The sequence below is a fragment of the Osmerus eperlanus genome, chromosome 24 (assembly GCF_963692335.1).
Source record: "Osmerus eperlanus chromosome 24, fOsmEpe2.1, whole genome shotgun sequence".
Taxonomy (NCBI): Eukaryota; Metazoa; Chordata; class Actinopteri; order Osmeriformes; family Osmeridae; genus Osmerus; species Osmerus eperlanus.
The window spans coordinates 8538036-8562690 of record NC_085041.1 but is presented as its reverse complement, the minus strand read 5'-3'; the positions used below and the strand labels follow the sequence as shown (position 1 = coordinate 8562690).

General features: G+C 43.5%; 1 protein-coding gene across 1 annotated transcript; it reads right to left on the bottom strand.

Annotated features, from left to right (window-relative positions):
- Nucleotides 1-14299: 14299 nt before the first annotated feature.
- On the bottom strand, nucleotides 14300-23315 carry LOC134011026 (vitellogenin-like). The gene is made up of 34 exons (XM_062450427.1): nucleotides 23219-23315; nucleotides 23110-23130; nucleotides 22867-23018; nucleotides 22527-22778; nucleotides 22268-22429; nucleotides 22026-22174; nucleotides 21759-21909; nucleotides 21509-21666; nucleotides 21050-21215; nucleotides 20844-20969; nucleotides 20546-20764; nucleotides 20241-20458; nucleotides 20034-20131; nucleotides 19805-19929; nucleotides 19623-19724; nucleotides 19393-19512; nucleotides 19043-19229; nucleotides 18854-18947; nucleotides 18541-18726; nucleotides 18309-18447; nucleotides 17991-18210; nucleotides 17369-17892; nucleotides 17248-17289; nucleotides 17104-17172; nucleotides 16790-16996; nucleotides 16397-16539; nucleotides 16128-16266; nucleotides 15905-16034; nucleotides 15639-15816; nucleotides 15404-15498; nucleotides 15197-15291; nucleotides 14921-15086; nucleotides 14609-14770; nucleotides 14300-14519 (listed from the first exon to the last, which is right to left on the bottom strand). Exons 1-34 carry the CDS (start codon nucleotides 23256-23258, stop codon nucleotides 14407-14409), a joined length of 5148 nt encoding a protein of 1715 aa, XP_062306411.1. The 5' UTR covers nucleotides 23259-23315; the 3' UTR covers nucleotides 14300-14406.
- Between the last annotated feature and the right edge of the window lie 1340 nt (nucleotides 23316-24655).

Sequence of the window (24655 nt, the reverse complement as noted above, 5' to 3'; positions counted from 1 at the left end):
AAAGACCTGAGTGAGGCAGCCCGGATTGCTCAGAAACACAGCCTCAGAGAGCAGACCCGTTATGCCAATCTCTACAACAGCAAGGTTAGAGGATCACCGTTAGCAGTAGGGGACAGGGTTTTGCTGGCCAACAGAGGTGAACGGGGTAAGAGGAAGGTTGCAGAAAAATGGGACTCGACCATCTACGAAGTGACATCAGTGGCACCGGACATCAACGTGTAGAGGATCAAGGATTTGGATACGGCCAGAGAGAAGATTGTTCACAGGATGTCCTAGCTAGTGACCTGAGTGAAGTCATGATCTACCAGGATAGTGATGTCTCTAGTGACGACAGTACCCAACCTTCAATAGGCAGTGTCCTTGACTCCCCTGTTTGTGAAGATGACCCAGTAGGCAATGACAGGACAGGTTCCGTAGTTTGCACTCAGCCATGTAGCGTCATGCTTGAGTCCACCAGAACTAGAGTTGGTAGAATTACTAGACCTCCTAAGAGGCTTATTTGTGAAGTAAATGACCAAATTGTAACTGATTCAGTGCCATCGGGGGCATCCTTGTTTTCTTGTGTTTTTGCAATGTAGATTGGTTACAGATTGGTTAGGGGAATGAGCAGGAGCTGTTTACACAGAGCAAGTGTTTACAGGTTTCAATGTATGGGCCGCGTACTTGTATGAGGTGGTCGGCATTTCTTTCTTCTGTGTTTAGTTTGGGGTATGGTACCACCCCATCCTCACACACTCCCTTGGGGAGGGTTTTCATTGACTGACATGTACGATGGTGCTCTACGTGATTCATGTTGTTTACCTGATTGTTCTGTATGCTTATATGTATGTTTTTGTTTATTTGTTAGTTTTTTTGTTGTGCTTCACAAATTTTGCAGAATTTAAGGGGGGTGTATGCAGGGACGCCGCCAGGAATTTTGGGCCCCATGACAAATAAATCCAATTGGGCCCCCTTTGGGACCTAACTGTCCCATCAAAAGCTTTACACAATATGTACTGCTGGTGATTTGTACATTCAAGTCTGCATGTGTACATCATCATCATTTCTGCTGGCCAGTGCCCTCACAAAAGCCTCCCTGTCCCTGTCAGTCAAATCAGATGGCCACAAACCTGGGTCAACATCCTTTTTATGACTTCTGTCTTCTTCCACCATGCATCTCTCATCCTCATTAGCACTGTAACTTTCTTTCCCTTCTTCCTGTGCTTCTACACTTCTTCCTCCTTCTAGCTCTACCTGAGAGGGCCCTGGCTATGTTTAATGTACACAATGCATGTGATATATATGTGAGATATACACATATATACATCCAGTACAGACAGTCATTTTTAAAAGTATTATTATTATTTCATAATGATCATTATGTGAGAAAATAATTAGTTTGAATTTCTGTCATTACTAAATATTTATTTATATTTTTTGTTATGGTAAAAAGAGCAAGGGAGACAGAGAAATCCCCACAGACTCCGTGGAATGATGCTAACTGGCATGTCGTTACAGTTTTTCACAATTGTTAACACACATTTCTCAAAACAATAACGGCTTTCTCAAAACTGCACACACAAAACTGAAAACCTCACACACAAAATGCTAAACCTGACACTCCCTTTGCAAGATGACTCTTTGCCATCAAATCTCTTACCAGTTCACAAAATGCAACTTGTGTTCTCATTTGGTACACACAGCCATATTTTCAAATGACACACACATACCATTCATAACAGTACATACAATAAGCATTTGCTGCACACTACCAAGCATTCACAGCACACAGTAGTGCAAAATGGAAAACACAATTCTAGAAATGGAACACACCATATGAATGACAATGACTCTGGAGAATGAGTCATTTCAACTTTTGTAAAATGTCTCAGTGTAGGCCTAATTTTTTCATAGTCAAACATAAAACAGCACACATATCCGGCAAAAAAGGTTTTATTTCTGAACAGTACAGTACTGTCAACGGGCCTGCTCAACCCATTGCAGCACACAAAGTGATGTTGCCATCACGCTGGCCGGGGATCTCAACAATGGCGCGCTGGCCAATGACATTTCTGCCCCGGTGCCTCCTCTTCACCAGGTTGAATCCAACCTCATCAATGAATATGTATTCATATAGCTCATTAGCTGTGTCATGCTCCTGGATCCGCTGGAACAGACAGCATGATAATGCAAGTTATAGTATGGACACAGATGGGTCAACACAGTGGGCTACAGTGAGACACTGTAGAAAAGGAACAATATTGGATTACAGGTACAATACATGCATGTGTCAGTGCTGAATGTATGGGACTTACAAGCACAAACTCTTGGCGTAACTCCTTGATGTGGTCTGTGTTCCGGTCGAATAGGACCCTGTACACTTGTTTCATCCGCATGGCATTCCTGCGGAGAACACTGTCCAGTGTAGAGAGGATGACGGTCTGGATGTTTCCGAATGTGGCATGGTCAGCCAGGATCCTGGTTTGTATCTGTCGGACTGTGATAGTATTGTTTTCACAAACCATTTTCACAATGTCAGTCTCCTGTTCGGCTGTGAAAGTGCATGTTCTTCCTCCACGGTGTGGTTCTCTTTCAGTCCTGCAAAATACAAATACAGTGAGCACACTGTATTCTATTGATATTCAGTATTTCAGTACACAATGCAAATATAATTCATACCTGTTCTCCATTCTAAAGGTTCTAATGATGGCAGCAACTGTGAAGCGGCTGAGATTTGGTTGGACCCTCTGGCCAGCCTCCCTCATGCTCAAACCATGGTTGAGCACATGGTCAACCACAGTGCCCCGAATCTCATTAGAGATCACCGTTCTCCTTCTTCTTTCTCCTCCTCCTCCTTGTTCTTCTCCTCTTCCTCCTCCTCCTCCTCCTCCTTCTTCTTGTCGTCCTCCTCTTCCTCCTCCTTATCCTCCTCCTTGTCATCCTCTCCCTCCTCTTCCTTGTCCTCTTCCTTGTCCTCTTCCTTGTGCTCTTCTTTGTCCTCCTCTTCCTCCTCTCACTCTTACCCATCTCCTTCTCTGGTTGTTGATATGTTCTCCATAAGTTCTCCATTGTTCACCAAACAAAACAGAGGCTCAAGGCCGTTTTTATGCTACAGTCCTGATCGCAAATTGCTCACCAGACCTGAGTGTTTAGAGATTTGGATATTTGTGTGTTGTAGGTTGATGCTTTGAGACTTTACTTGAGAAGTGTGTGCAACAACTGAACATTGTGTGTCGTATTTTGACAACAAGGTGATGTGTAATTGACATCAGTGTGTAAACAAGGAAGGTCAGAGTCTAATGCAGATAAGGGAGTGTGAAGTCGTGCCAAATTGGGTCGAGCGATTGGTACATGAAGTTAAGGTCGTGAAAATTGTGCAAAATGTTTGCTTTTTGTGTGTTAAGAATTGTGAAAAACTGTAACACAATGTTGCTCCCTTTCTTCACTGGGATAGGGAGGGGTACAGTTATGGGGAGACTTGGGTGCTGCCGACTCATCTGTTGTTAAGTCTGCTAAAAGGGGCAGGGAGTCGGGACAATGATTTAATATGAATATCTTGCTAAACGTTTCCCTGTACTGATTAAATGTTGATGAAATGTAGGCTAACACTAGTCTGTAGCTAGCTATCTTATTTCATTATGGAAATTAAGCCAACAGGTTAATATACGGTGGCCCTGAAGTGGAAATCACACCCACTAACATGAGTGCATGCAATGATTTCATACTATTTTCAGAGATTAGCGATTTTCTATCATTTAAAAAAAAGTTTTATTGGAAAAGTAAAGGTTGTGGAAGTAGGCCAGACATTATTAGAATAATCTGGTGTATATTTGAGATTTTTTGACACAAGTTTGAAAAAGATATTGAGATTAGCAACAATTTCATGCTATTTTCAGAGATTAGCGATTTTCTATCATTTAAAAAAAAGTTTTATTGAAAGAGTAAAGGGTGTGGAAGTAGGCCAGACATTATTAGAATAATCTAGTGTGTATGTGAGATTTTTAGACACAAGTTTGAAAAATATATTGAGATTAGCAAGGATTTCATGCTATTTTCAGAGATTAGCGATTTTCTATCATTTAAAAAAAAGTTTTATTGAAAAAGTAAAGGGTGTGGAAGTAGGCCAGACATTATTAGAATAATCTGGTGTGTATTTGAGATTTTTAGACACAAGTTTGAAAAATATATTGAGATTAGCAAGGATTTCATGCTATTTTCAGAGATTAGCGATTTTCTATCATTTAAAAAAAAGTTTTATTGAAAAAGTAAAGGGTGTGGAAGTAGGCCAGACATTATTAGAATAATCTGGTGTGTATTTGAGATTTTTAGACACAAGTTTGAAAAAGATATTGAGATTAGCAAGGATTTCATGCTATTTTCAGAGATTAGCGATTTTCTATCATTTAAAAAAAAGTTTTATTGAAAAAGTAAAGGGTGTGGAAGTAGGCCAGACATTATTAGAATAATCTGGTGTATATTTGAGATTTATTGACACAAATTTGAAAAATATATTGAGATTAGTGAAGATTTCATGCTATTTTCAGAGATTAGCGATTTTCTATCATTCTTTTAAAAACATTATTAATAAAAATTAAAGGCTGTGGAAGTATACTAGACATTGTTGGAATACTCTGCTGTTTTTTTGAGGTTTTATAGTCATAAAATCATTATAAAAGTCTACATTTTTCAAAATTGTATGGGTAATTTTCACCTGGTCCCTAACTCGACGCTGCAAAGTAGCGTCTTCTGAATGTGAGACGAATGTCGAATGTGGTCCCTAACTCGACGCTGCAAAGTAGCGTCTTCTGAATGTGAGACTATGGCAGGCCAAAAGGACAAGTATTAGGACGTCTCCGTGTGTAAACCACGCGTAATTTACGCCGACTTTGCATGCAAAGACGGCGTCCATTACGCCGACTTCCATACAAAGTCGGCGTCTTTTTCGCCTCAAATTGAACCGTGTCACGTGACACGTTCAAAGCACGCGTTTATTTAGACGCGTGCTTTTAACGTGTCACAAAGCACGCGTCTAAATAAACGCGTGCTTTTTTGAGACGTGTCTATCAAACCACACGAAATTAACGCCTGGTTTTGACTCAATCAGCGTCTGGTTTTCCTAAATTAAAGTCTGCTTGCTTGAATCTCCGATGGGAAATTACGGCAACAATTGTAACACGTAAGTAAAGTAGGTCTTAGAATGCTCGTGCGAGCTAGGCTACTATCAAATACAATGCTAGTTAGCTATTAGTATGAAGTTGGTGGTCACAATTGCAATACTCTATGATATAAAAATTGGTGCAGAGACAAATAAATGCAGTAATATCAGGCTGGCTGGCTGTCTGTCTGGCTTGGAGCTTTGTGAACTTCCCTTGCACTGCGATTGCGTTGCCTCAGTATTGTGCGCAAATGCGCAAACTTAGTTGGTGGCAATATACAACTGTTGTTAGGCTAATCTTCAAGTCAAGTGTATTTTATTGTCATTTTCAATTGCATATGCTTGTACAAAATAAAAACGAAACAGAGTTTCAAGTTCAAGTCTTTTAATGTCAGATGCACAGACCAACACAGGGTCAGACTGTGCACTGAAATTCTTAGGACAAGACAACGCAACCTGGCATAACATGACATATAAGTACTCAGAACAAGTGTACACCTATGACAAGCTAACATATAATAAACCTCCTAAATAAATACAAAATAAACACTAAACCTATTCCCCCAGGACCATGATGCCATATAAAACAACATATAACAGTAATTGGTGCCAGTGCAAACGTATGTAGCCTACAGTTACAGGACAATATGTACAGTGATTGGAGGTAGCACTTATGAAGTGATAGGTTCTCGTGCCAATATATTGTGATGCCAATTTGTTAAGCGGTCATCTTCCTTGTATAGACCTAGAAAAGTGAAATACACAGCCAAGGTGACAGAAATAAAGGTTCATCGGCTGTCCTTCACATTCACACAGTTGTCTTTATACTTAACAGATCATCTATGATGTCCCAAAGGCCCAACTCCTTCTCAGGTCACCTTCTGGCAGCAACCATGCAGCTGGATTTCACTGTGCAACCAGGCCTACCCAAGCTGCTGCTGCTGGGCCCAGGGTTGATTGTAATGGCACACTGGGACTTGCAGATGACCTGAAATACATATTTTTCTTTCTGCTGTGTAAGATGTAGGCCTACTGCTTTTAACTTGAGTTGAACGCTGTTAAACACTGCCATGGTCAGCAAACATTTGCCATGTCTACTTCAGAAAGGATACTGTTCACAGCTGTATGAGTCAATAGGACATTACCATTACCTGAATGACTTGTAGTAGTGATCGGGAGGTTATGCCTGTTCTGATGATGGCATAAACCATGTTAGATTGTTGGCTCTATGTGCATTGTTTGGGTCTCCTCTCCATTGTCTTCTGTTTTGTCTTTGGTTCTGTTGCAGGATGGCAGGCAGGTAGAGGAGCTGTGATTGCTGCAGGGGCACACCTGTGATCTGTGCCTTGGTCCTTAATAAGCTGTGCCCTAACAAGCTGGGTTTCTCCATTACTAGCAGGAACATCATCACTGTTTGCTTTTTAGTATGTAATGATTCTCTTCACTCTACACTTGCACTGATCCCACACCCATTCCATACACTTCTAATTTACCAACCATTTCTTTGTAAGCACTTTTTATTAAATAAATACATTGTTATCCTTATTACCGTGGCTTGTCACTTCCTGAAGTTCTTATCTAATCTTCCTATGAATCAAGTTATGACAGCATTAAACAAGCCCTGGTTGGCTACACACCTCATGTCGGGCTTATACAGATGTGTGTATTGGCACTGTATTGGATATTCAATTCTTCTGCCTCTTTCCATCTCCTTGGTCCTCCCCCAGCACCAGCAGCTCCCTGTCCCCCTGGTCCTCCCCCAGCACCAAGGGTGTACCCAGAGGCCAACACCTGTGACATAACCCTGAGACTGCCCATACACACAACCCATGTACAGTTCAAACAGTACATGGAGTCTAGGATAATACAGTCACCCACCTTTGGGCAGGGATAATGTCACAGCCACAAACGTGACCCCGTTTTTGGTTTTGCCCTGCCCTACTGTGTCTGTGTCTGCCATTGTCTTCACCTGTGTCTCATTCAGTGGTTTCAGTTCTTGTTTGTATTATCATGTCCTCCTGTGTCTTGTTTGGTTCTGTGTATTTTAGGTTCCTGTTTTGTGTCCAGTCTTTGTCTTGTCCTTACCCTTGTTAACGTGAGTACCCTGTCCAGTGCCGGTCCTTCCTATAGGCGACATAGGCAGCCGCCTAGGGCAGCATGAAGAGGGGGTGCTGTTGATAAATCTTACCTAGGGCGCCATATGTACTAGGACCGCTACTGACCCTGTCTGTTTCCCAATTAAAAGAATAAACCCTTAGTTTGAGGCAATGTCTGGCTACTCTCCTGCGTTTGGGTCCTACGCCACCACACACTGTAACACATAAGGCATATTTGAATTAATTAAAGACATCAAATTAAATTGTATAACCTTACTTTTAGAGTGTTTGATTTTAAAAGGGTTTCTAAGTAGCATTGGCTTCTGAGTGTAGGTGGCAACCTACAGATATTACCGTTGGACTTACAAAAATGTCTATTATAATTATTAAAACTTCTCTGTAATCAATGCATCTGCAGTCGTATCCCTGAATGGAAGTTCAGTTCAAATCTAGTACTTTTCACTCGTTACCAAGACACTGTAGCCTAATGATGGTACATTGTGTTAGTTTGGAGTATGTTATTAGGCTGAATGTAGGGGAAAGTGTATTACATGAGAAGGAAATGTATCAAAAGATTATGGTGTGATTTCCCAGATAATGAAAATTGTGTTACCCATATAGATGGTGTCACTAAAGGGTCAACAACCTGAGCGTCAGGTCACCTCATAAAAGTAGAGGGCACATTGCGTAATTTGTTATGGAAAATCATCCCTAGTGAGCGGGCGCTATGAAGATAAATGAAAGTTGAAAAATTATCACAATTATTTTTTTAGTAGTAACACTGCATTGCGAGAGCAGGTTTCTGCTCTTTCGTGTTTTTCTGCTGGCATTGAGAACTTAGGTTGGACATCTTTGAACAGTGCTAGTTCATGACTATACCATATCAAGCTTGATTGACTATTCACCTACCATTTAGTTAGCTGATGATTAGCAGTGTACAATATTTTGTGTTAACTGGGTTCATAGGAAGATTATATTTGATGTTCCTGCTAGTAATGGAGAGACCCAGCTTGTTAGGGCACAGCTTATTAAGGACCAAGGCACAGGTCACAGGTGTGCCCTTGCAGCAATCACAGCTCCTCTACCTGCCTGCCATCCTGCAACAGAACCAAAGACACAGAAGCAGAACACAGAGGAGACCCAAACAATGCACAGAGCCAACAATCTAACATGGTTTATACCATCATCAGCACAGGCATAACCTCCCGATCACTACAAGTCATTCAGGTAATGTCCTATTGACTCATACAGCAGTGAACAGTATCCTTTCTGAAGTAGAGCAATGGCTAGTGTTTGCTGACCATGGCAGTGTTTAACAGCGTTCAACTCAAGTTAAAAGCAGTAGGCCTACATCTTACACAGCAGAAAGAAAAATATGTATTTCAGGTCATCTGCAAGTCCCAGTGTGCCATTACAATCAACCCTGGGCCCAGCAGCAGCAGCTTGGGTAGGCCTGGTTGCACAGTGAAATCCAGCTGCATGGTTGCTGCCAGAAGGTGACCTGAGAAGGAGTTGGGCCTTTGGGACATCATAGATGATCTGTTAAGTATAAAGACAACAGTGTGTGAATGTGAAGGACAGCCGATGAACCTTTATTTCTGTCACCTTGGCTGTGTATTTCACTTTTCTAGGTCTATACAAGGAAGATGACCGCTTAACAAATTGGCATCACAATATATTGGCACGAGAACCTATCACTTCATAAGTGCTACCTCCAATCACTGTACATATTGTCCTGTAACTGTAGGCTACATACGTTTGCACTGGCACCAATTACTGTTATATGTTGTTTTATATGGCATCATGGTCCTGGGGGAATAGGTTTAGTGTTTATTTTGTATTTATTTAGGAGGTTTATTATATGTTAGCTTGTCATAGGTGTACACTTGTTCTGAGTACTTATATGTCATGTTATGCCAGGTTGCGTTGTCTTGTCCTAAGAATTTCAGTGCACAGTCTGACCCTGTGTTGGTCTGTGCATCTGACATTAAAAGACTTGAACTTGAAACTCTGTTTCGTTTTTATTTTGTACAAGCATATGCAATTGAAAATGACAATAAAATACACTTGACTTGAAGATTAGCCTAACAACAGTTGTATATTGCCACCAACTAAGTTTGCGCATTTGCGCACAATACTGAGGCAACGCAATCGCAGTGCAAGGGAAGTTCACAAAGCTCCAAGCCAGACAGACAGCCAGCCAGCCTGATATTACTGCATTTATTTGTCTCTGCACCAATTTTTATATCATAGAGTATTGCAATTGTGACCACCAACTTCATACTAATAGCTAACTAGCATTGTATTTGATAGTAGCCTAGCTCGCACGAGCATTCTAAGACCTACTTTACTTACGTGTTACAATTGTTGCCGTAATTTCCCATCGGAGATTCAAGCAAGCAGACTTTAATTTAGGAAAACCAGACGCTGATTGAGTCAAAACCAGGCGTTAATTTCGTGTGGTTTGATAGACACGTCTCAAAAAAGCACGCGTTTATTTAGACGCGTGCTTTGTGACACGTTAAAAGCACGCGTCTAAATAAACGCGTGCTTTGAACGTGTCACGTGACACGGTTCAATTTGAGGCGAAAAAGACGCAATGGACGTAATGGACGCCGTCTTTGCATGCAAAGTCGATCTACGTTCCTATGGTCACGAACTGTGGGTAGTGACCGAAAGAACAAGATCGCGAATACAAGCGGCCGAAATGAGTTTTCTCCGCAGGGTGTCCGGGCTCTCCCTTAGAGATAGGGTGAGAAGCTCGGCGCCATATGTACTAGGACCGCTACTGACCCTGTCTGTTTCCCAATTAAAAGAATAAACCCTTAGTTTGAGGCAATGTCTGGCTACTCTCCTGCGTTTGGGTCCTACGCCACCACACACTGTAACACATAAGGCATATTTGAATTAATTAAAGACATCAAATTAAATTGTATAACCTTACTTTTAGAGTGTTTGATTTTAAAAGGGTTTCTAAGTAGCATTGGCTTCTGAGTGTAGGTGGCAACCTACAGATATTACCGTTGGACTTACAAAAATGTCTATTATAATTATTAAAACTTCTCTGTAATCAATGCATCTGCAGTCGTATCCCTGAATGGAAGTTCAGTTCAAATCTAGTACTTTTCACTCGAGAAGACACGTTAAAAGCACGCGTCTAAATAAACGCGTGCTTTGAACGTGTCACGTGACACGGTTCAATTTGAGGCGAAAAAGACGCCGACTTTGTATGGAAGTCGGCGTAATGGACGCCGTCTTTGCATGCAAAGTCGGCGTAAATTACGCGTGGTTTACACACGGAGACGTCCTAATACTTGTCCTTTTGGCCTGCCATATGAGACGAATGTCGAATGTCGAATATGAAACTAACTTCACCTCGGTGTGCTAGACCAAGGTTAGCCACTGTGTCAGTGCTAGCAGTAAGTTCTATAATGCTAGCAGCGTTAGCTCCTCTAAGTGTTGATGGGCTGTGGGTAGTCTTAGCATACCTTGGATCTTGATAATCCTGTGGTATTGTTGTCTGATTAGGCTTGATAGGGGGTCGAATAGCGCCCCAGACAGAAGATTAGGAAGCCTTATCTTGAAATTAATTTTCTGGAACACCAGTTACAGGTGGGTGCATGGTCACAGGTGAATAATGTTAATTGTAGGAACAATATATAAATACTCATTGTTGGATTTCTATTTAAAGGCGAAGAACACCAAATTAAAGATATATCTTAGATTAATATATGGAGACAGTTGGAAAGAGACAGAAAAGTGGATAGTAGTTTTGGAGCCCTTCTTGGCAGTAATAGCTGACCTTAAAGTAGTTGTAAATCAAATTCCAGTATTAGCCTAGTGCAATTACTTTAAGGGAGAATATATAAAAAGAAATCAAGAAATTGTCCAAGACATTCGGCCTCAGATCCGACGACACGACTACAAAGTCTATCATCGAACTGAGACCTCGGGTGTCCTGGTGCCAAGTGCACATATGGACACCCTTATGCTTGAACATGGTGTTCGTTATGGACAAGCCGTGTCTAGCACAGAAGTCCAACAACAAAACACCGCTCGGGTTCAGATTGGGGGGGCCGTTCCTCCCAATCACGCCCCTCCAGGTCTCACTGTCATTGCCCACATGAGCATTGAAGTCCCCCAGGAGGACGAGGGAATCTCCGGGAGGAGTGCTTTCCAGCACCCCTCCCAGAGACTCCAAAAAGGGTGGGTACTCTGCACTGCCATTTGGTGCATAAGCACAAACAACAGTGAGGACCCGTCCCCCCACCCGAAGGCGGAGGGAGGCTACCCTCTCAACCATCCGCTACCATCCTCGGCTGCAGAAGCTAGCTCTAGGGACGTGGAACGTAACCTCGCTGGCGGGAAAGGAGCCGGAGCTGGTGCGCGAGGTAGAGAAGTTCCGGCTAGATATAGTCGGCCTCGCCTCGACGCACAGCATCGGCTCCGGAACCAGTCTCCTTGAGAGGGGCTGGACTCTCTTCCACTCTGGAGTTGCCCTCGGTGAGAGGCGTCGAGCTGGGGTGGGAATACTTGTTTCCCCTCGGTTTGGCGCCTGTACATCCAGTCCCTTGGACACTCGGGTGAGGAGAGGGGCGGAGCTGTCAACTGATCACCACCTGGTGGTGAGTTGGCTACGATGGTGGGGGAAGACGCCGGTCAGGCCTGGCAGGCCCAAACGTAATGTGAGGGTCTGCTGGGAACGGCTGGCGGAATCCCCTGTCAGAAGGAGCTTCAACTCCCACCTCCGGGAGAGCTTCGACCATGTCTCGGGGGAGGCCGGGGACATTGAGTCCGAATGGGCCATGTTCCGGGCCTCCATTGTTGAGGCTGGCTGACCGGAGCTGCGGACGCAAGGCGGTCGGTGCATGTCGCGGCGGTAACCCTCGGACTCGGTGGTGGACGCCGGAGGTGAGGGAAGCCGTCAAGCTGAAGAAGGAGGCCTATCGGACTTTGTTGGCTGGTAGGACTCCAGAGGCAGCTGATGTGTACCGGCAGGCCAAGCGGAATGCGGCTTTGGCGGTCGCGGAGGCCAAAACCCGGGCGTGGGAGGAGTTCGGCGAGGCCATGGAGAATGACTTCCGAACGGCTTCGAAAAGGTTCTGGACCACCATCCGGCGACTCAGGAGGGGGAAGCAGTGCACTGTCAACGCTGTATATGGTGGGGATGGTGCGCTGCTGACCTCGATGGGGGACGTCCTGGATCGGTGGAAGGAATACTTTGAAGACCTCCTTAATCCCACCAACACGCGTTCCGACGTGGAGGCAGAGTCTGGGGACATTGGGGGGGGCCCTTCTATCTCTGGGGCTGAGGTCACCGAGGTGGTTGAAAAGCTCCGCGGTGGCAAGGCCCCTGGGGTGGATGTGGTCCGCCCGGAGTTCCTTAAGGCTCTGGATGTTGTAGGGCTGTCTTGGTTGGCACGACTCTGCAACATCGCGTGGACATCAGGGACAGTGCCTCTGGACTGGCAGACCGGGGTGGTGGTTCCCCTCTTTAAAAAGGGGGACCGGAGGGTGTGCTCCAACTTTAGGGGGATCACACTCCTCAGCCTCCCTGGGAAAGTCTATTCAGGGGTGCTGGAGAGGAGGGTCCGTCGGATTGTCGAACCTTGGATTCAGGAGGAGCAATGTGGTTTTCGTCCTGGCCGTGGAACTGTGGACCAGCTCTATACCCTCGGCAGGGTTCTGGAGGGTGCATGGGAGTTCGCCCAACCAGTCTACACATGTTTTGTGGATTTGGAAAAGGCGTTCGACCGTGTCCCTCGGGGGCTCATGTGGGGGGTGCTCCGGGAGTACGGGGTACCGGACTCCCTGATCGGGGATGTCCGGTCCCTGTACGACCGGTGCCAGAGTTTGGTCCGCATTGCCGGTAGTAAGTCGAACTTGTTCCCGGTGAGGGTTGGACTCCGCCAGGGCTGCCCTTTGTCACCGATTCTGTTCATAACTTATATGGACAGAATTTCTAGGCACAGCCAGGGCGTTGAGGGGGTCCGGTTTGGGGACCTCAGGATCGGGTCGCTGCTTTTTGCGGATGAGGTGGTCCTGTTGGCTTCATCGGGCCGTGACCTCCAGCTCTCACTGGAGCGGTTCGCAACCGAATGCGAAGCGGCTGGGATGGGAATCAGCACCTCCAAATCTGAGGCCATGGTTATCGACCGGAAAAAGGTGGAGTGCATTCTCCGGGTCGGGGAGGAGATCTTGTCCCGAGCGGAGGAGTTCAAGTATCTCGGGGTCTTGTTCACGAGTGAGGGAAGGATGGAGCGCGAGATCGACAGGCGGATCGGTGCGGCGTCCGCAGTGATGCGGGCTCTGCATCGGTCCGTTGTGGTGAAGAAGGAGCTGAGTCGAAAGGCGAAGCTCTCTATTTACCAGTCGATCTACGTTCCTACCCTCACCTATGGTCACGAACTGTGGGTAGTGACCGAAAGAACGAGATCGCGAATACAAGCGGCCGAAATGAGTTTTCTCCGCAGGGTGTCCGGGCTCTCCCTTAGAGATAGGGTGAGAAGCTCGGTCATCCGGGAGGGGCTCAGAGTAGAACCGCTGCTCCTCCGCGTCGAGAGGGGCCAGTTGAGGTGGCTCGGGCATCTGATAAGGATGCCTCCTGGACGCCTCCCTGGTGAGGTGTTCTGGGCACGTCCCACTGGGAAGAGGCCCCGGGGAAGACCCAGGACACGCTGGAGGGACTATGTCTCTCGGCTGGCCTGGGAACGCCTCGGGGTCCCCCAGGAAGAGCTGGTGGAAGTGGCCGGGGAGAGGAAAGTCTGGGCCTCCCTGCTTAGGTTGCTGCCCCCGCGACCCGACCCCCGGACAAGCGGAAGATGATGGATGGATGGAAATCAAGAAATTGTCTAGTTTGATTATAAAAACGTCAAGTCAAGTTTGGTGCAAGCCATTGAATACTAACTCAAGACAATATGCTACAGATTTACAAATGTGCAATTGAAAAAAAATATATATTGTGTTTGTCGAAAACAACATCCACACCTTTGTGATTTAGAACATCTAAATTTGTGGATGATGAAATGTAGTCATCATTTAAAAAATATTAAATAATTTTCAAGAAACCTTTTGTCTTTAGAATGCTGTGTGAAATTTATTCTTAATGACATTTGAAACAAAGTTATTAACCAAAAGTGTTCAAGTAAGGAAAATGTCGCAGAAACCGCAATGAGACTAAGCACAGTGAGCGGTGCAACGGCAGGCCACATGGGCATCCACTGTCTCCCTCAGGTCCACACTCTTCTCATAGATGCTGATCAGACCCTCTGAACGGTTCAGGTTGGAATCTGTAAAGTAAAATGTTGGTAAAAAGCAAGGTACAGGATTTGATGCATTTTCATTTCAGTTAAACATACGTAGACCATCATGCACTCACCGGTGGGCAGGCAGTGGAAGCCAATGGTTACAGGGGTGGTCCTCACTGGGTAGCAACCGTTCAGACAGCGCAGCACAGGCTCAACAGAGTAGCATTTGGACTCCTGGCCATTGACAATCATCTGCTTCTCCAGCTTCACAGATTCAAGTTTCAAGCGACATTCTGTAAACAGTCGTACAGAACGATAGCAATTAGCCAGATACTTTATTGTGCCACCATTGCTGTGCTATTGGCGGTATAATTCTTGTTCATTCTTAATGTTCCTGTGAAGGTTGAATCCCCCACTTTTCAGTAAAACCAGAAAGCACTCACCAGTGGTGTCACGGCAGCTCTCAGCTGGAAGCACCCAGGAATGGGCAAAGCTGACTGGGCTCTTGCTCAGGCGTCCATTGGGCATGCGCAACTCCTGTCTGACTTCCCCATCAGCTTTACCACAGATACCACAGGTCTGACCCTTCATCCAGTCCACAACTTGGACCTAGTAGTTCAAAAATGTATGTTATCTTTACCTCCTATTTTTTTTTATCTTAACCAAGTTGTTTACCTATCAAGTGAAATTAATACATCTTATAAGAAGGTTTCTATTACCTTCCATGCATTTTTATCCAAGTAGACCTCCTGGAGACCATGGCTTGGAGCATGGAGAGAGATCCCATCACCCTTTTGTTTGATCTGGATTGAGCCTAGGTGAGGAAGAGCATTATCTTCATGAAATGTCCTAATATTGCCTAACCTGCCGTTCAATATGCTGCTCTTGTTAAAGGAAATTTATATTTTATAATGAATGAAAATAACCTGTAGGATGTTGATATGGGAGGCTGCTGATGGGAATTTTCTGTCCATTGACCTTCACCAGTACCTGGTTGTCTTCGGGATACAGCTCAATATCGCTTGTGAAAATAATCCAATTTGGTTAGGTTGTAAAAATCGAATATACAGTATGCCCCAATTCAACATGAACAGTAAGGGATTCAAAAATATATTTTAGTTAGTTAACCCCATCATGTTGTGCTTGTTATTGAATACTCACATGTCAAAGATCTTAACACTGATGTGGTTCTGATCATTGTCCTTCTTTAACAGAACCATGAACTTGAGCTCTTGTGTGCAATCCTGAGCCACAACTTGGTAGCAGGAGAGTGGCATGTCACTCTTGTACCTCCTGTTGTTGAATGTCGTCAGTGTGTTTCCGTCCATGCTACATTCAGCTAGAGTTAAGAAAAAGTAAAATGATTACACCATTCACTAAACCATTTATACCTAAAACATTATTTTGAATAATCATATTCTTCTCACCTGCATTGGCTTTGGAGAACAGGTAGTACACTTGGTCAACAATGTTGTCTGACAGCACAGAAAGCTCAGCAGCGGTGTCTCCGACAGGCCAAGCAATAGGGAGACTCAACGCCAGTTTGGAAATGGTCATCTGTAAGGAACAACAATGAAGTAAATGTAAATAATGGATGGAAAACCAGCTTCTATAAAAGTAACCTCAGTTAAAAACAGATGACTAGCTCACCTTTGGAGTCTTCAGCACAATATTCAACCTTCTCGCAGAGGTAAGAGCCAGTGTGAGTTTTATTTCTTTCTTTATGTTTTTGGCTTTTCCTTGACTAACCCCAGCCAGGATAGCAGCACTATAAAGGTACTCAGTGACCCTAGATCAAGAAAGTAACATTTTAAACATTCTCATATACAGTAGATGATTATTTCTAAAACAATGTTGCACATAGTATAGACCACAAAGCCATAGTGTTGAATGACTAATAGTGAAATGAGAGATTGTACCTCTTTGCATTTCGCCTCAGGGCACTTGGGATCTTGTCCCATGACAGCTTCAGACGGAGAGCAGGATTTTCGTTGACAAGACCAGTTTCTGCTGTGATCTCAGTCTCATATTCTTTGCACTCAACACCCCATGCAATCTTAGCCTAAGAGGAGAAATTGTGTTGTGGGTTGTTATGTGCATCTTGCAGGACCTCAGATAGCTTGTAAAACAAACAATTATAGTAGTTCATAATAACAAACTAAATATATTATAACCTGCACCAACCGCACAGAATAAATGGTAGAGGGTGGTTTAAGGGGACATTTTTGTAGATAACAGCAGTGCCCATGAAAATACTTTTACTAATCATTGTTTTTGTCACTTTAGACAGCATCAGATGTCTTCAGGCTTACCATAACTTTGTGGTTGCTCAGCAACACTCCATCGGTACAGATTCTGTAATGGTTATCCTTTTCTAGGTTAGCCACAATGATCTGCACCCTGGAAGTAGCTTTGTCCAGATAGGCAGTAATCTGGTATCCCTGCACTGCATGGTCAGCTCTCACAGCACGGATGAGTATTGTCACGGAAGGAGCAACAGCATTGCCAAGGAATTTGTTCTGACAAGATGTAAAGTGAAGTTATTCTCATACTCGTGTCCAGGGTTGGTTTGAGCTGTGGGAGAATAAATTATTGTTGACGTTTTTTGTTAGGGGTATTGTTTCACCTGTTTGTATATTGCCTCAAAGCTGGATGCACTGCTTCTGCTGGACGTTCTTTCCTTTGAGATGGCATGCTGCAAGAGTGACGAGGCAGGTTAGATTGAAGTAGGTGTTTATTTACACACACAACATTTTATATGAAAAATTACCTTGTGGACGTGGTCCTTGGTAAACTTCATGTCATTGAGTTCCTGCCATAATAGAAAAGCAAACCTTTCAGTAAATGCATTTTTCTTTTGAGAAAAATAGTACTTTTTGATTCTACCTTACCTTTGACATGCGAGAGCTGGAGCTGGAAGAGCTGGAGCTTGAGGAGCTGGAGCTGGAAGAGCGGTTGTTTGGTGATCTTCTGGTGTTCCTTTGGCTGTTGCGTCCGCTGCTGCTGCTGCTGCTGCTGCTGCTGCTGCTGCTGCTGCTGCTGCTGCTACTGCTGCTACTGTTGCTACGTACTCTCTTAGACTGCTTGTTAGCTGCAGCAGCACCAACAATCAGCATTTTTTTGTTGTTACGGGAGGATGAGCTGGATGAGCTAGATGAGCTGGATGAGCTAGATGAGGAGGAAGAGGAGGAAGAAGAAGACCGAGAGCTGCTGGAACTAGAACTGCTGGAGCTGGAGGAAGATCTGGTACCATTCTTGCGACCGGGAACCAAGACTTTCTTGAGTTTCAACAGGACATTTGTTGCCTCTGGAGATTCTTCATCTTCATTCACAGTGATCACTTTGACAATCTTTTTAGCTGCCTCTGCTCCAACCTGGACCTCAATCTCCATTCTTTCAATGACTGTGCCTGAAGCTATCCCCAAAAATAGATACAATATTTTTAGACATTGGAATTTGTATCTAATTTGTAATTGTATTTCAATCAAATATAAAATTTATAATTTCACTTGCCTTGTGACAAATCAACAGTGACTGAGTGTTTCCCGATAAGGGTATAGAGTGGTGAGTTTCTGATGAAGGCAGCATTCTGGGATTCAATGTTAGCGCATGCCTTGATACCAAAGGTTTTGAATGCGGTACAGAATTTCTTCTTCAGTTGTGCAGACAACCTTCTCATTTTAGGAATGATATTAGAAGGTAAATCAGAGTAAATCCGTTCAGATGATCTTGACTGAAACATATACAATAGATTAGATCTCCGGGGTATACGAAGAAGTTCATGCTGTAAATGGTCAAATTGTATGGTTTCAAATAGGTTACTCATCTTACCCAATCACTTTCCTGTGAGGATGAGATCTTTGATCTCAAAGTATCTCTAGACAGCTGTGCTTCTTTGGCAGGAATCATTGGTATCATCTTAGTAGCTGCAAGGTCTTCAACATTTCTTGCCACAGCAAGACTCTCAACACTGTAACAATGATTTATGAAATTCATTCAAATATTATAGTACACAATGCAATAGTTTTTTCAGATGTAAAGTTTAAAAGAAGCAGTTGCATACCGCACAGTTGCCAGGTGATCTGCAGACTGAACAGGCAAAACCTCAAACTTGAAGTTGCCCTTTGCAATGTCAACTTTAGCTGCCATTTTTGCTGGGACAATTGTGTGTATTTTTGCCCTTGCCATAAGAGTAGCCTGGATCCAGGCAGTGTTCACTCCCATCACAGCAAATGTATGCATGGCAACACTGAAACATTACAAAATAAATACTTGTAACAATAATTGTATCACATGAAGTAACCTTTTCATAACAAATGTATAGGTGTAAAATTGTATTGTACTAGTATCCCTGTAGCAAACTGATCAAATACTACCTTGGTGTTATCTCTGCATGCAGCTGAATGTCTGTGTTCAAGAGCTGGGCAGGATGGAAAGCCTCAGGAAGTGAAGGAGTCATGGCCACTCTGACTGTGGGGTTGGAGAGAACACAAGTATAAAATATTAATTTGATCAATATTGTAACAGCAGTCGTTTACATTACTCTGTTGGTGGAGAGATTTTACCTTGTACAGTTGCAGCAGCCACGGCAGCAGTGTAGAAACTGAGTTCCATGGGCACACCAACAGCTGTAGGGAAGATGTGACGTACCTCTGCAGCCAGCAGGGGCTTTGCGTACTGGAAGGAGGCTCCAGACAACAATTCCTTCAGAGCCTTCCTTCCAATTGCATGTGCAGAAGGTCCAGTAGCCAGCTACAGGAAATCATAGATATATTGGAACATTATTTTTAAAGGAAATCATAAATATACTGGAACATTATATTTCAAATAAATCATAGATATAATGGAACATTATATTTCAAATAATGGTCTCCCTGTTTTAAGATGTTTATAAAAGTTGTTGTATGTGTCATACCTGTATGGCCTGTTCAATCATTTCCTTGTCAATGTGAGCGAAAGCAATTTCCTGTCCAAAGAATTTCACATACATAGAAGCTAGTGGCTTGTTTGTGGGCAGGGACTTCAAGTCAGTCAGCTGTGGATGGAAGAGCAGAGTAAACTTTGATAACCTTCGACACTTTATCTGAACTAATTCGTTTTTTCAACAACTCTTTAAAGTAGTTTCAAAATATCCCTTTCACTCACCGCCTTAATGACACGCTTCATCTTAGTGATCCTGTCAGCATTTTCAGCAATATTGGGCATCTTCATGAGAGCCTCCTGGATTCCCTCTGTTCTTACTCCAACCTGAAAGAGAAGATGGTGACTTAGAATAACGTAGAAAACGAGTTCATTGCTATCCATAGTATTTAAAGAAGAGCTCGTACCTCCAGAACATCAGCAGCTGCTCCAGCAATGTATGTTCTTGCCTTGGCTACCACAGCTCTAGGTAATAAGGTGGCAGCATCGTTGATGTACAAAGCACTGGCAGCAGCACCCATCATCAGAGGAGCTTATGAAAGAAACACATATATGTTTTTATAAGACATAATAGACAATAATGAATGCTGTACATTTAAGATAAACCAAAAACAAGTTGCCAAAAAAGACCCTCACAGGAATAGGAGTCCAGGTGGAAGGCCTTGCTGAAGGTATAGCTCAACCTATCGAATTTGGGACTGAGGATCTTGACAGCGACATTGGATGCTGCAGCACTGAAATGGGAGATATATATGAAACAGTTCAATAAAGTCAGATATAAGACAGTTGTGAGCAAACTGTGTCATGTAGTCCAAATATATACATGAAGCAACTTATCCTTACACTGGAACAAAGTCAGGGGCGGTGCTCCTAGTCAGGGATTTCATGTAAGAGTACACAAAGCTGGCCACTTGCAGATTTGTCTCTTTCTGCACCGCATCGGCAAGGGTAATCACGAGACCCATCGGAGGTCTAGTCTCAAACAGCACAACAGCAGCAACCATGCGGAGCTCTGGGTGGAGAGCCCTGTCCATGAACAGCTGCACCGCCACTTCCTGAATCTAATTTACAGAAATGACATTGACAGATTTAAATGATAAGTTAACTTGTTTACGGTGTCATCCATAGCCATGAACAAATGTCCTTACCCTTCTAGGCTCCTTCTTGGCAATGTTCCTCAGGGCCAGGATGGCATCAACCTGAACTCTTATAGGCAGAGAAGCAGCAGCAGCTCCAAATCCAGGCAAGAGCTTTGTGATTGGTTTAATACTAGAAGGGTGGGCAGCATTACCCAGGACTTTAAGAGCAACTACAAGTTCTTTAATTTCCCCTTTTGCAAGCGCCTCAATAGCGTGGTCATGGATGGGCTGTTGAGAAAAAACATGAAGTTTTTCAATCTCCAGGATAATGGACGTAAACACTGCCTAAGAGAGAAATTTACATTACCTTCACAAGTTCTGAAGGGCAGTTGGTGTGTACAGCACAGTACTTGAAAACCATGGTACCATAACCAAGCATGGCGATTTCACGAAGAACTGAGTTTTGCTGAATCATGTGGTGGAAAGCCAACCCCTGGAAGAGAGACTTTATATTGTGGTCTGGTTTTATAATATTCATAAGAGTACTTAATGTTGACTTGAAGGTTTACCTACCTCTACAAGCTTGACACTATCCAAATCAGCCGTCACCATGTGGACAGCAGCCATTAGAGCCTGAGCGGCCTCAGGAATAGTGAGGTCACCAGCAATAAACTTCTCCTTGATGAACCTAACAGTGACAGGACTTCCAATCGCCGGGATGGCACTCAGGATCCAGTGTCTAAAAAAGTAAAACCTGCATTTTAGTGACATTCTTCATTTCTTTTCCTATTCAAATTATATTTGTTCTTGTTATGTGGGAATATTTGGGATTCAGGTGGCTGAGCGGTTATGGAATCGGGCTAGTAATCAGAAGGTTGCCGGTTCGATTCCCTGTGCCAAGTCTGTGCCAAATGACGTTGTGTCCTTGGGCAAGGCACTTCACCCTACTTGCCTCGGGGAGAATGTCCCTGTACTTACTGTAAGTCGCTCTGGATAAGAGCATCTGCTAAATGTAATTATGTAATTAAACACCTGAAAGCTGGATTCGCTTTGTACTGACTCCAGATGGCCTCGATATTCTCCATTCTGGCCACACGCAGGAGCTGGATGAGCTCCACAAACTTCAGAGGGGCATCCTCATGAACCTTTGCCTCATTGTGGGTAACCAAATGGTTCAGAACCTCAACAATCTGTAAAGAAAAAGACAAAAAGTATTAAGGATTTGAGGAGAACCATTTATGTTTTTTTTTTACTGTTGAATAAGGATTTAAACCCTCAATACCTGAGCTTGTGCATTGCTGATCCTGAGGAGCTGAATGGGTATCTGGTGAAGCTCAGTGGCAAACTCATATTGCAGAGATCCACGGGAAATGTATTCGGCTCCAATGGGTTCCACTGTGGCCTTCTGAATCTCTTGGAATGTCAACCTTTGTCTATGAAAAGGATATTAACTTATTATGGATTGCTCTACATGTTGAATACACTGTCATTGTATCAATTCAAATAGATCTCCAGATGTTTCTCAGATATCAGTTATTAGACAACATACTTTGCCTCCATCTGGGCAGCTCCGGTCATCTCGTTGAATGGAGAGAACTGATGGACCTCAGTAACAGTGGCTTCCATGATCAGAGCACCATTGTCAGTTGGCTTCATGATGTAGTTGTAGGCTGCAGCTCCCCTCAAGTTCTTTCTAGACTATAAAGATAAAACGTAATGTTGCACAAAATGTCAGATGTTCATACTGATACCTATCAGAATAAAAATGAAGGTGATGAAACAGCTACTTACATCCTGAGAAGCTACCAATTTCTCAGTGTAAGCCAAACCAAACTCCTTCTCGAGTCTCTCCTGGCAGTGATTCAGATCCTTGGTCTTGGTCAGATGAATGCGCTCAGCCTTGGCATCCTCACTGATGACATAGCTGGTCTTGCAGACTCCCTGAGCTCCAGCCTGGTGAACATAAAAGACAGCATGGTTTGGCTAAGAGTTAGAGTAGTGGTAGAGTAGGGCTAACCCTTTCATTTGAGCTTTAAGATAGAAGCCTGACCTCTTGCAGCTCATAGATGTTCTGTGTCTTCTTGATGTTCAGCTGAAGGATGTTCAAGATACCTCTGTGGACATTCAACACCGTAGCAGAGATACCAGCAGGGGCATGTATCTTACCCACAACTCCATTGGCATACTCAAACTTGATGGGAGTCTGGAGCTGAGCAGCCAGAGCTGAAGTGAGCTTTGCAGCTGGAACAAAAGGATCTCTGGGCCAGACACCACTGTACTCAAAGATCTCTGGGTCCACAAGCTGCGAGAAAACAATCAAAAGGAACATTTAATGAAAAGAAGATGAACTCCTGACTGTTGAGTATTGAAACTTGATGTGCATCCTGTACCTTCAGCAGGAAGTTATTCTGGGCAACTGCACTGATGAGAACTTTGCTGATGACTTTGATTCCTGCTCTAGCCAGACCTTCCTCAGGCAGACCTCCCAAGACCACTGCCTCGTACTCGTACACATAGGTATTGCTGGAGGCAAACTCAGGAGCTGCAATGAACAATTATGTTGAATTTTGTAAGTAATCTGTATATTAATCTCTGATTGAAATGAATGAATACACAAATTTTAAAAAACTTACCAAAATTGACCTGTTGACTCGCTGAAATGTTTAAGTAGACATATTACTTCATATACAACAAAAACATAATGCAACAAATGATCATCTAATAATAACAACTTAGACTTACCCACAAGGGCTAGAGTCAGGGCAAGCACTACCGTTCTCATGTTCGGCGGAATGTAACGAAAAACATTCTCAGACGTCCTTTTAAAGCAAATTTCTGCTGACTGTGCAAATAAATAAATAAATAAATAATATCATTAAACAAATACAGTTTTATCATGTTGACCTGTTATCTGACAATTAAAATACACTTTAAAACTAACAGATCAATGAGATTGCAAATGTCACACACACTAGGTTAGGTCAACCTGGCCTTTCTCTGGTTGTTTTTTCATGAATTGTTCAATGTCCAAGTTGCCGAATTCAGTGCTTTTTTAATACTGTTGTTTAAAATAATTTGGTCTGCTGGTCACATTACTAACAATCTACAGATAGGTTGACAGAGCTAGTTAGACACAGATAGGGATAATTTGTTGTTATACCTCAAAAGTACCATGTTCAGGCAGATTTGAACTTGCAACCGCTTAATTTGTAGTTCAGCGCTTCAAACACTACGCTATTCCCCATTTTTTTAAGCATTCTAATAACATCGTACAAATAGCCTGATAAATAAATACAATTTAAGAAGATGTTGTTTATACCAAACCAAGGATTATGAAAGCACACTTTGATACGTAGGCTCCACATCAAAACATTTGGCACAACCTTTATTTATCAAATCAATTAGATGTATTATTGTTTATTTATTTCGTTGACACGGCCTGTAGGTCTACTACGAATCAAGATTTGGCGTTAGCGAGGTAACTTCAGGTTCAACCCAGGGTTTTCTGTACTACGACAGAGTATCACTTGTTAACGGGGTAGATCGCCATGGTAACACATGCTGAACGGCTAACCTGGGCGGGAGCAGGTTAACCCTTGTGTTATCTTCGGGTCATTCTGACCCATCAGTCGTTGTGACCCACCCAGGGGCGGATCAACTGGGGTACATGGGGTGGCAACTGCCACCCTAAATATAGCCTTGCCACCCCAGCTGCCACCCTAGTTGGCAGCTTTGAAAACAAAGAAAAGTTGTGGCTCATCGAACATTTGCGATGAGCCACATTTCCGACTGCAAGCTAATGCAGCACGAGACAACTCCACCCACCCTCCCCACTCAACCAAGTTGGACATTTGCGAGAGAGAATTTCTAATATCCCACTGCAAGTTAATGCAGCACTAGACGACTCCAACCCCCCCCCTCCCCACTTCGCAGAGTCGGACATTTTCATTTCTAATATATATACAAGCCCAAACTAAATCTGCAGATTTTTTTCACATTTTCTGCGGTTATTCAGACTTAAAATCTGCGGAATTTTGATGGCCTTAAGGCAGGAATTCCTGTTCTTGTGTTGGAGAGACCGAAGTTGTTCCACAACAGTTTGACGCCGAATATGGTCGACTGAATGTTGACAGACTTTGCCGAAAAGTATTCATCCATCCTCATAAAGATCGCCTGAAA

What these genes read in the sequence shown, in the direction of transcription:
- LOC134011026 (XM_062450427.1), bottom strand. Translation starts at nt 23,258, where the DNA reads ATGAGAACGGTAGTGCTTGCCCTGACTCTAGCCCTTGTGG. An exon ending in CCACCTGGACTCCTATTCCT is followed by an intron (nt 19,930 to 20,033) that starts GTGAGGGTCTTT and finishes TTCTTTCATAAG; the next exon opens with CTCCTCTGATGATGGGTGCT. An exon ending in CATGCAGAGATAACACCAAG is followed by an intron (nt 18,727 to 18,853) that starts GTAGTATTTGAT and finishes GTAATGTTTCAG; the next exon opens with TGTTGCCATGCATACATTTG.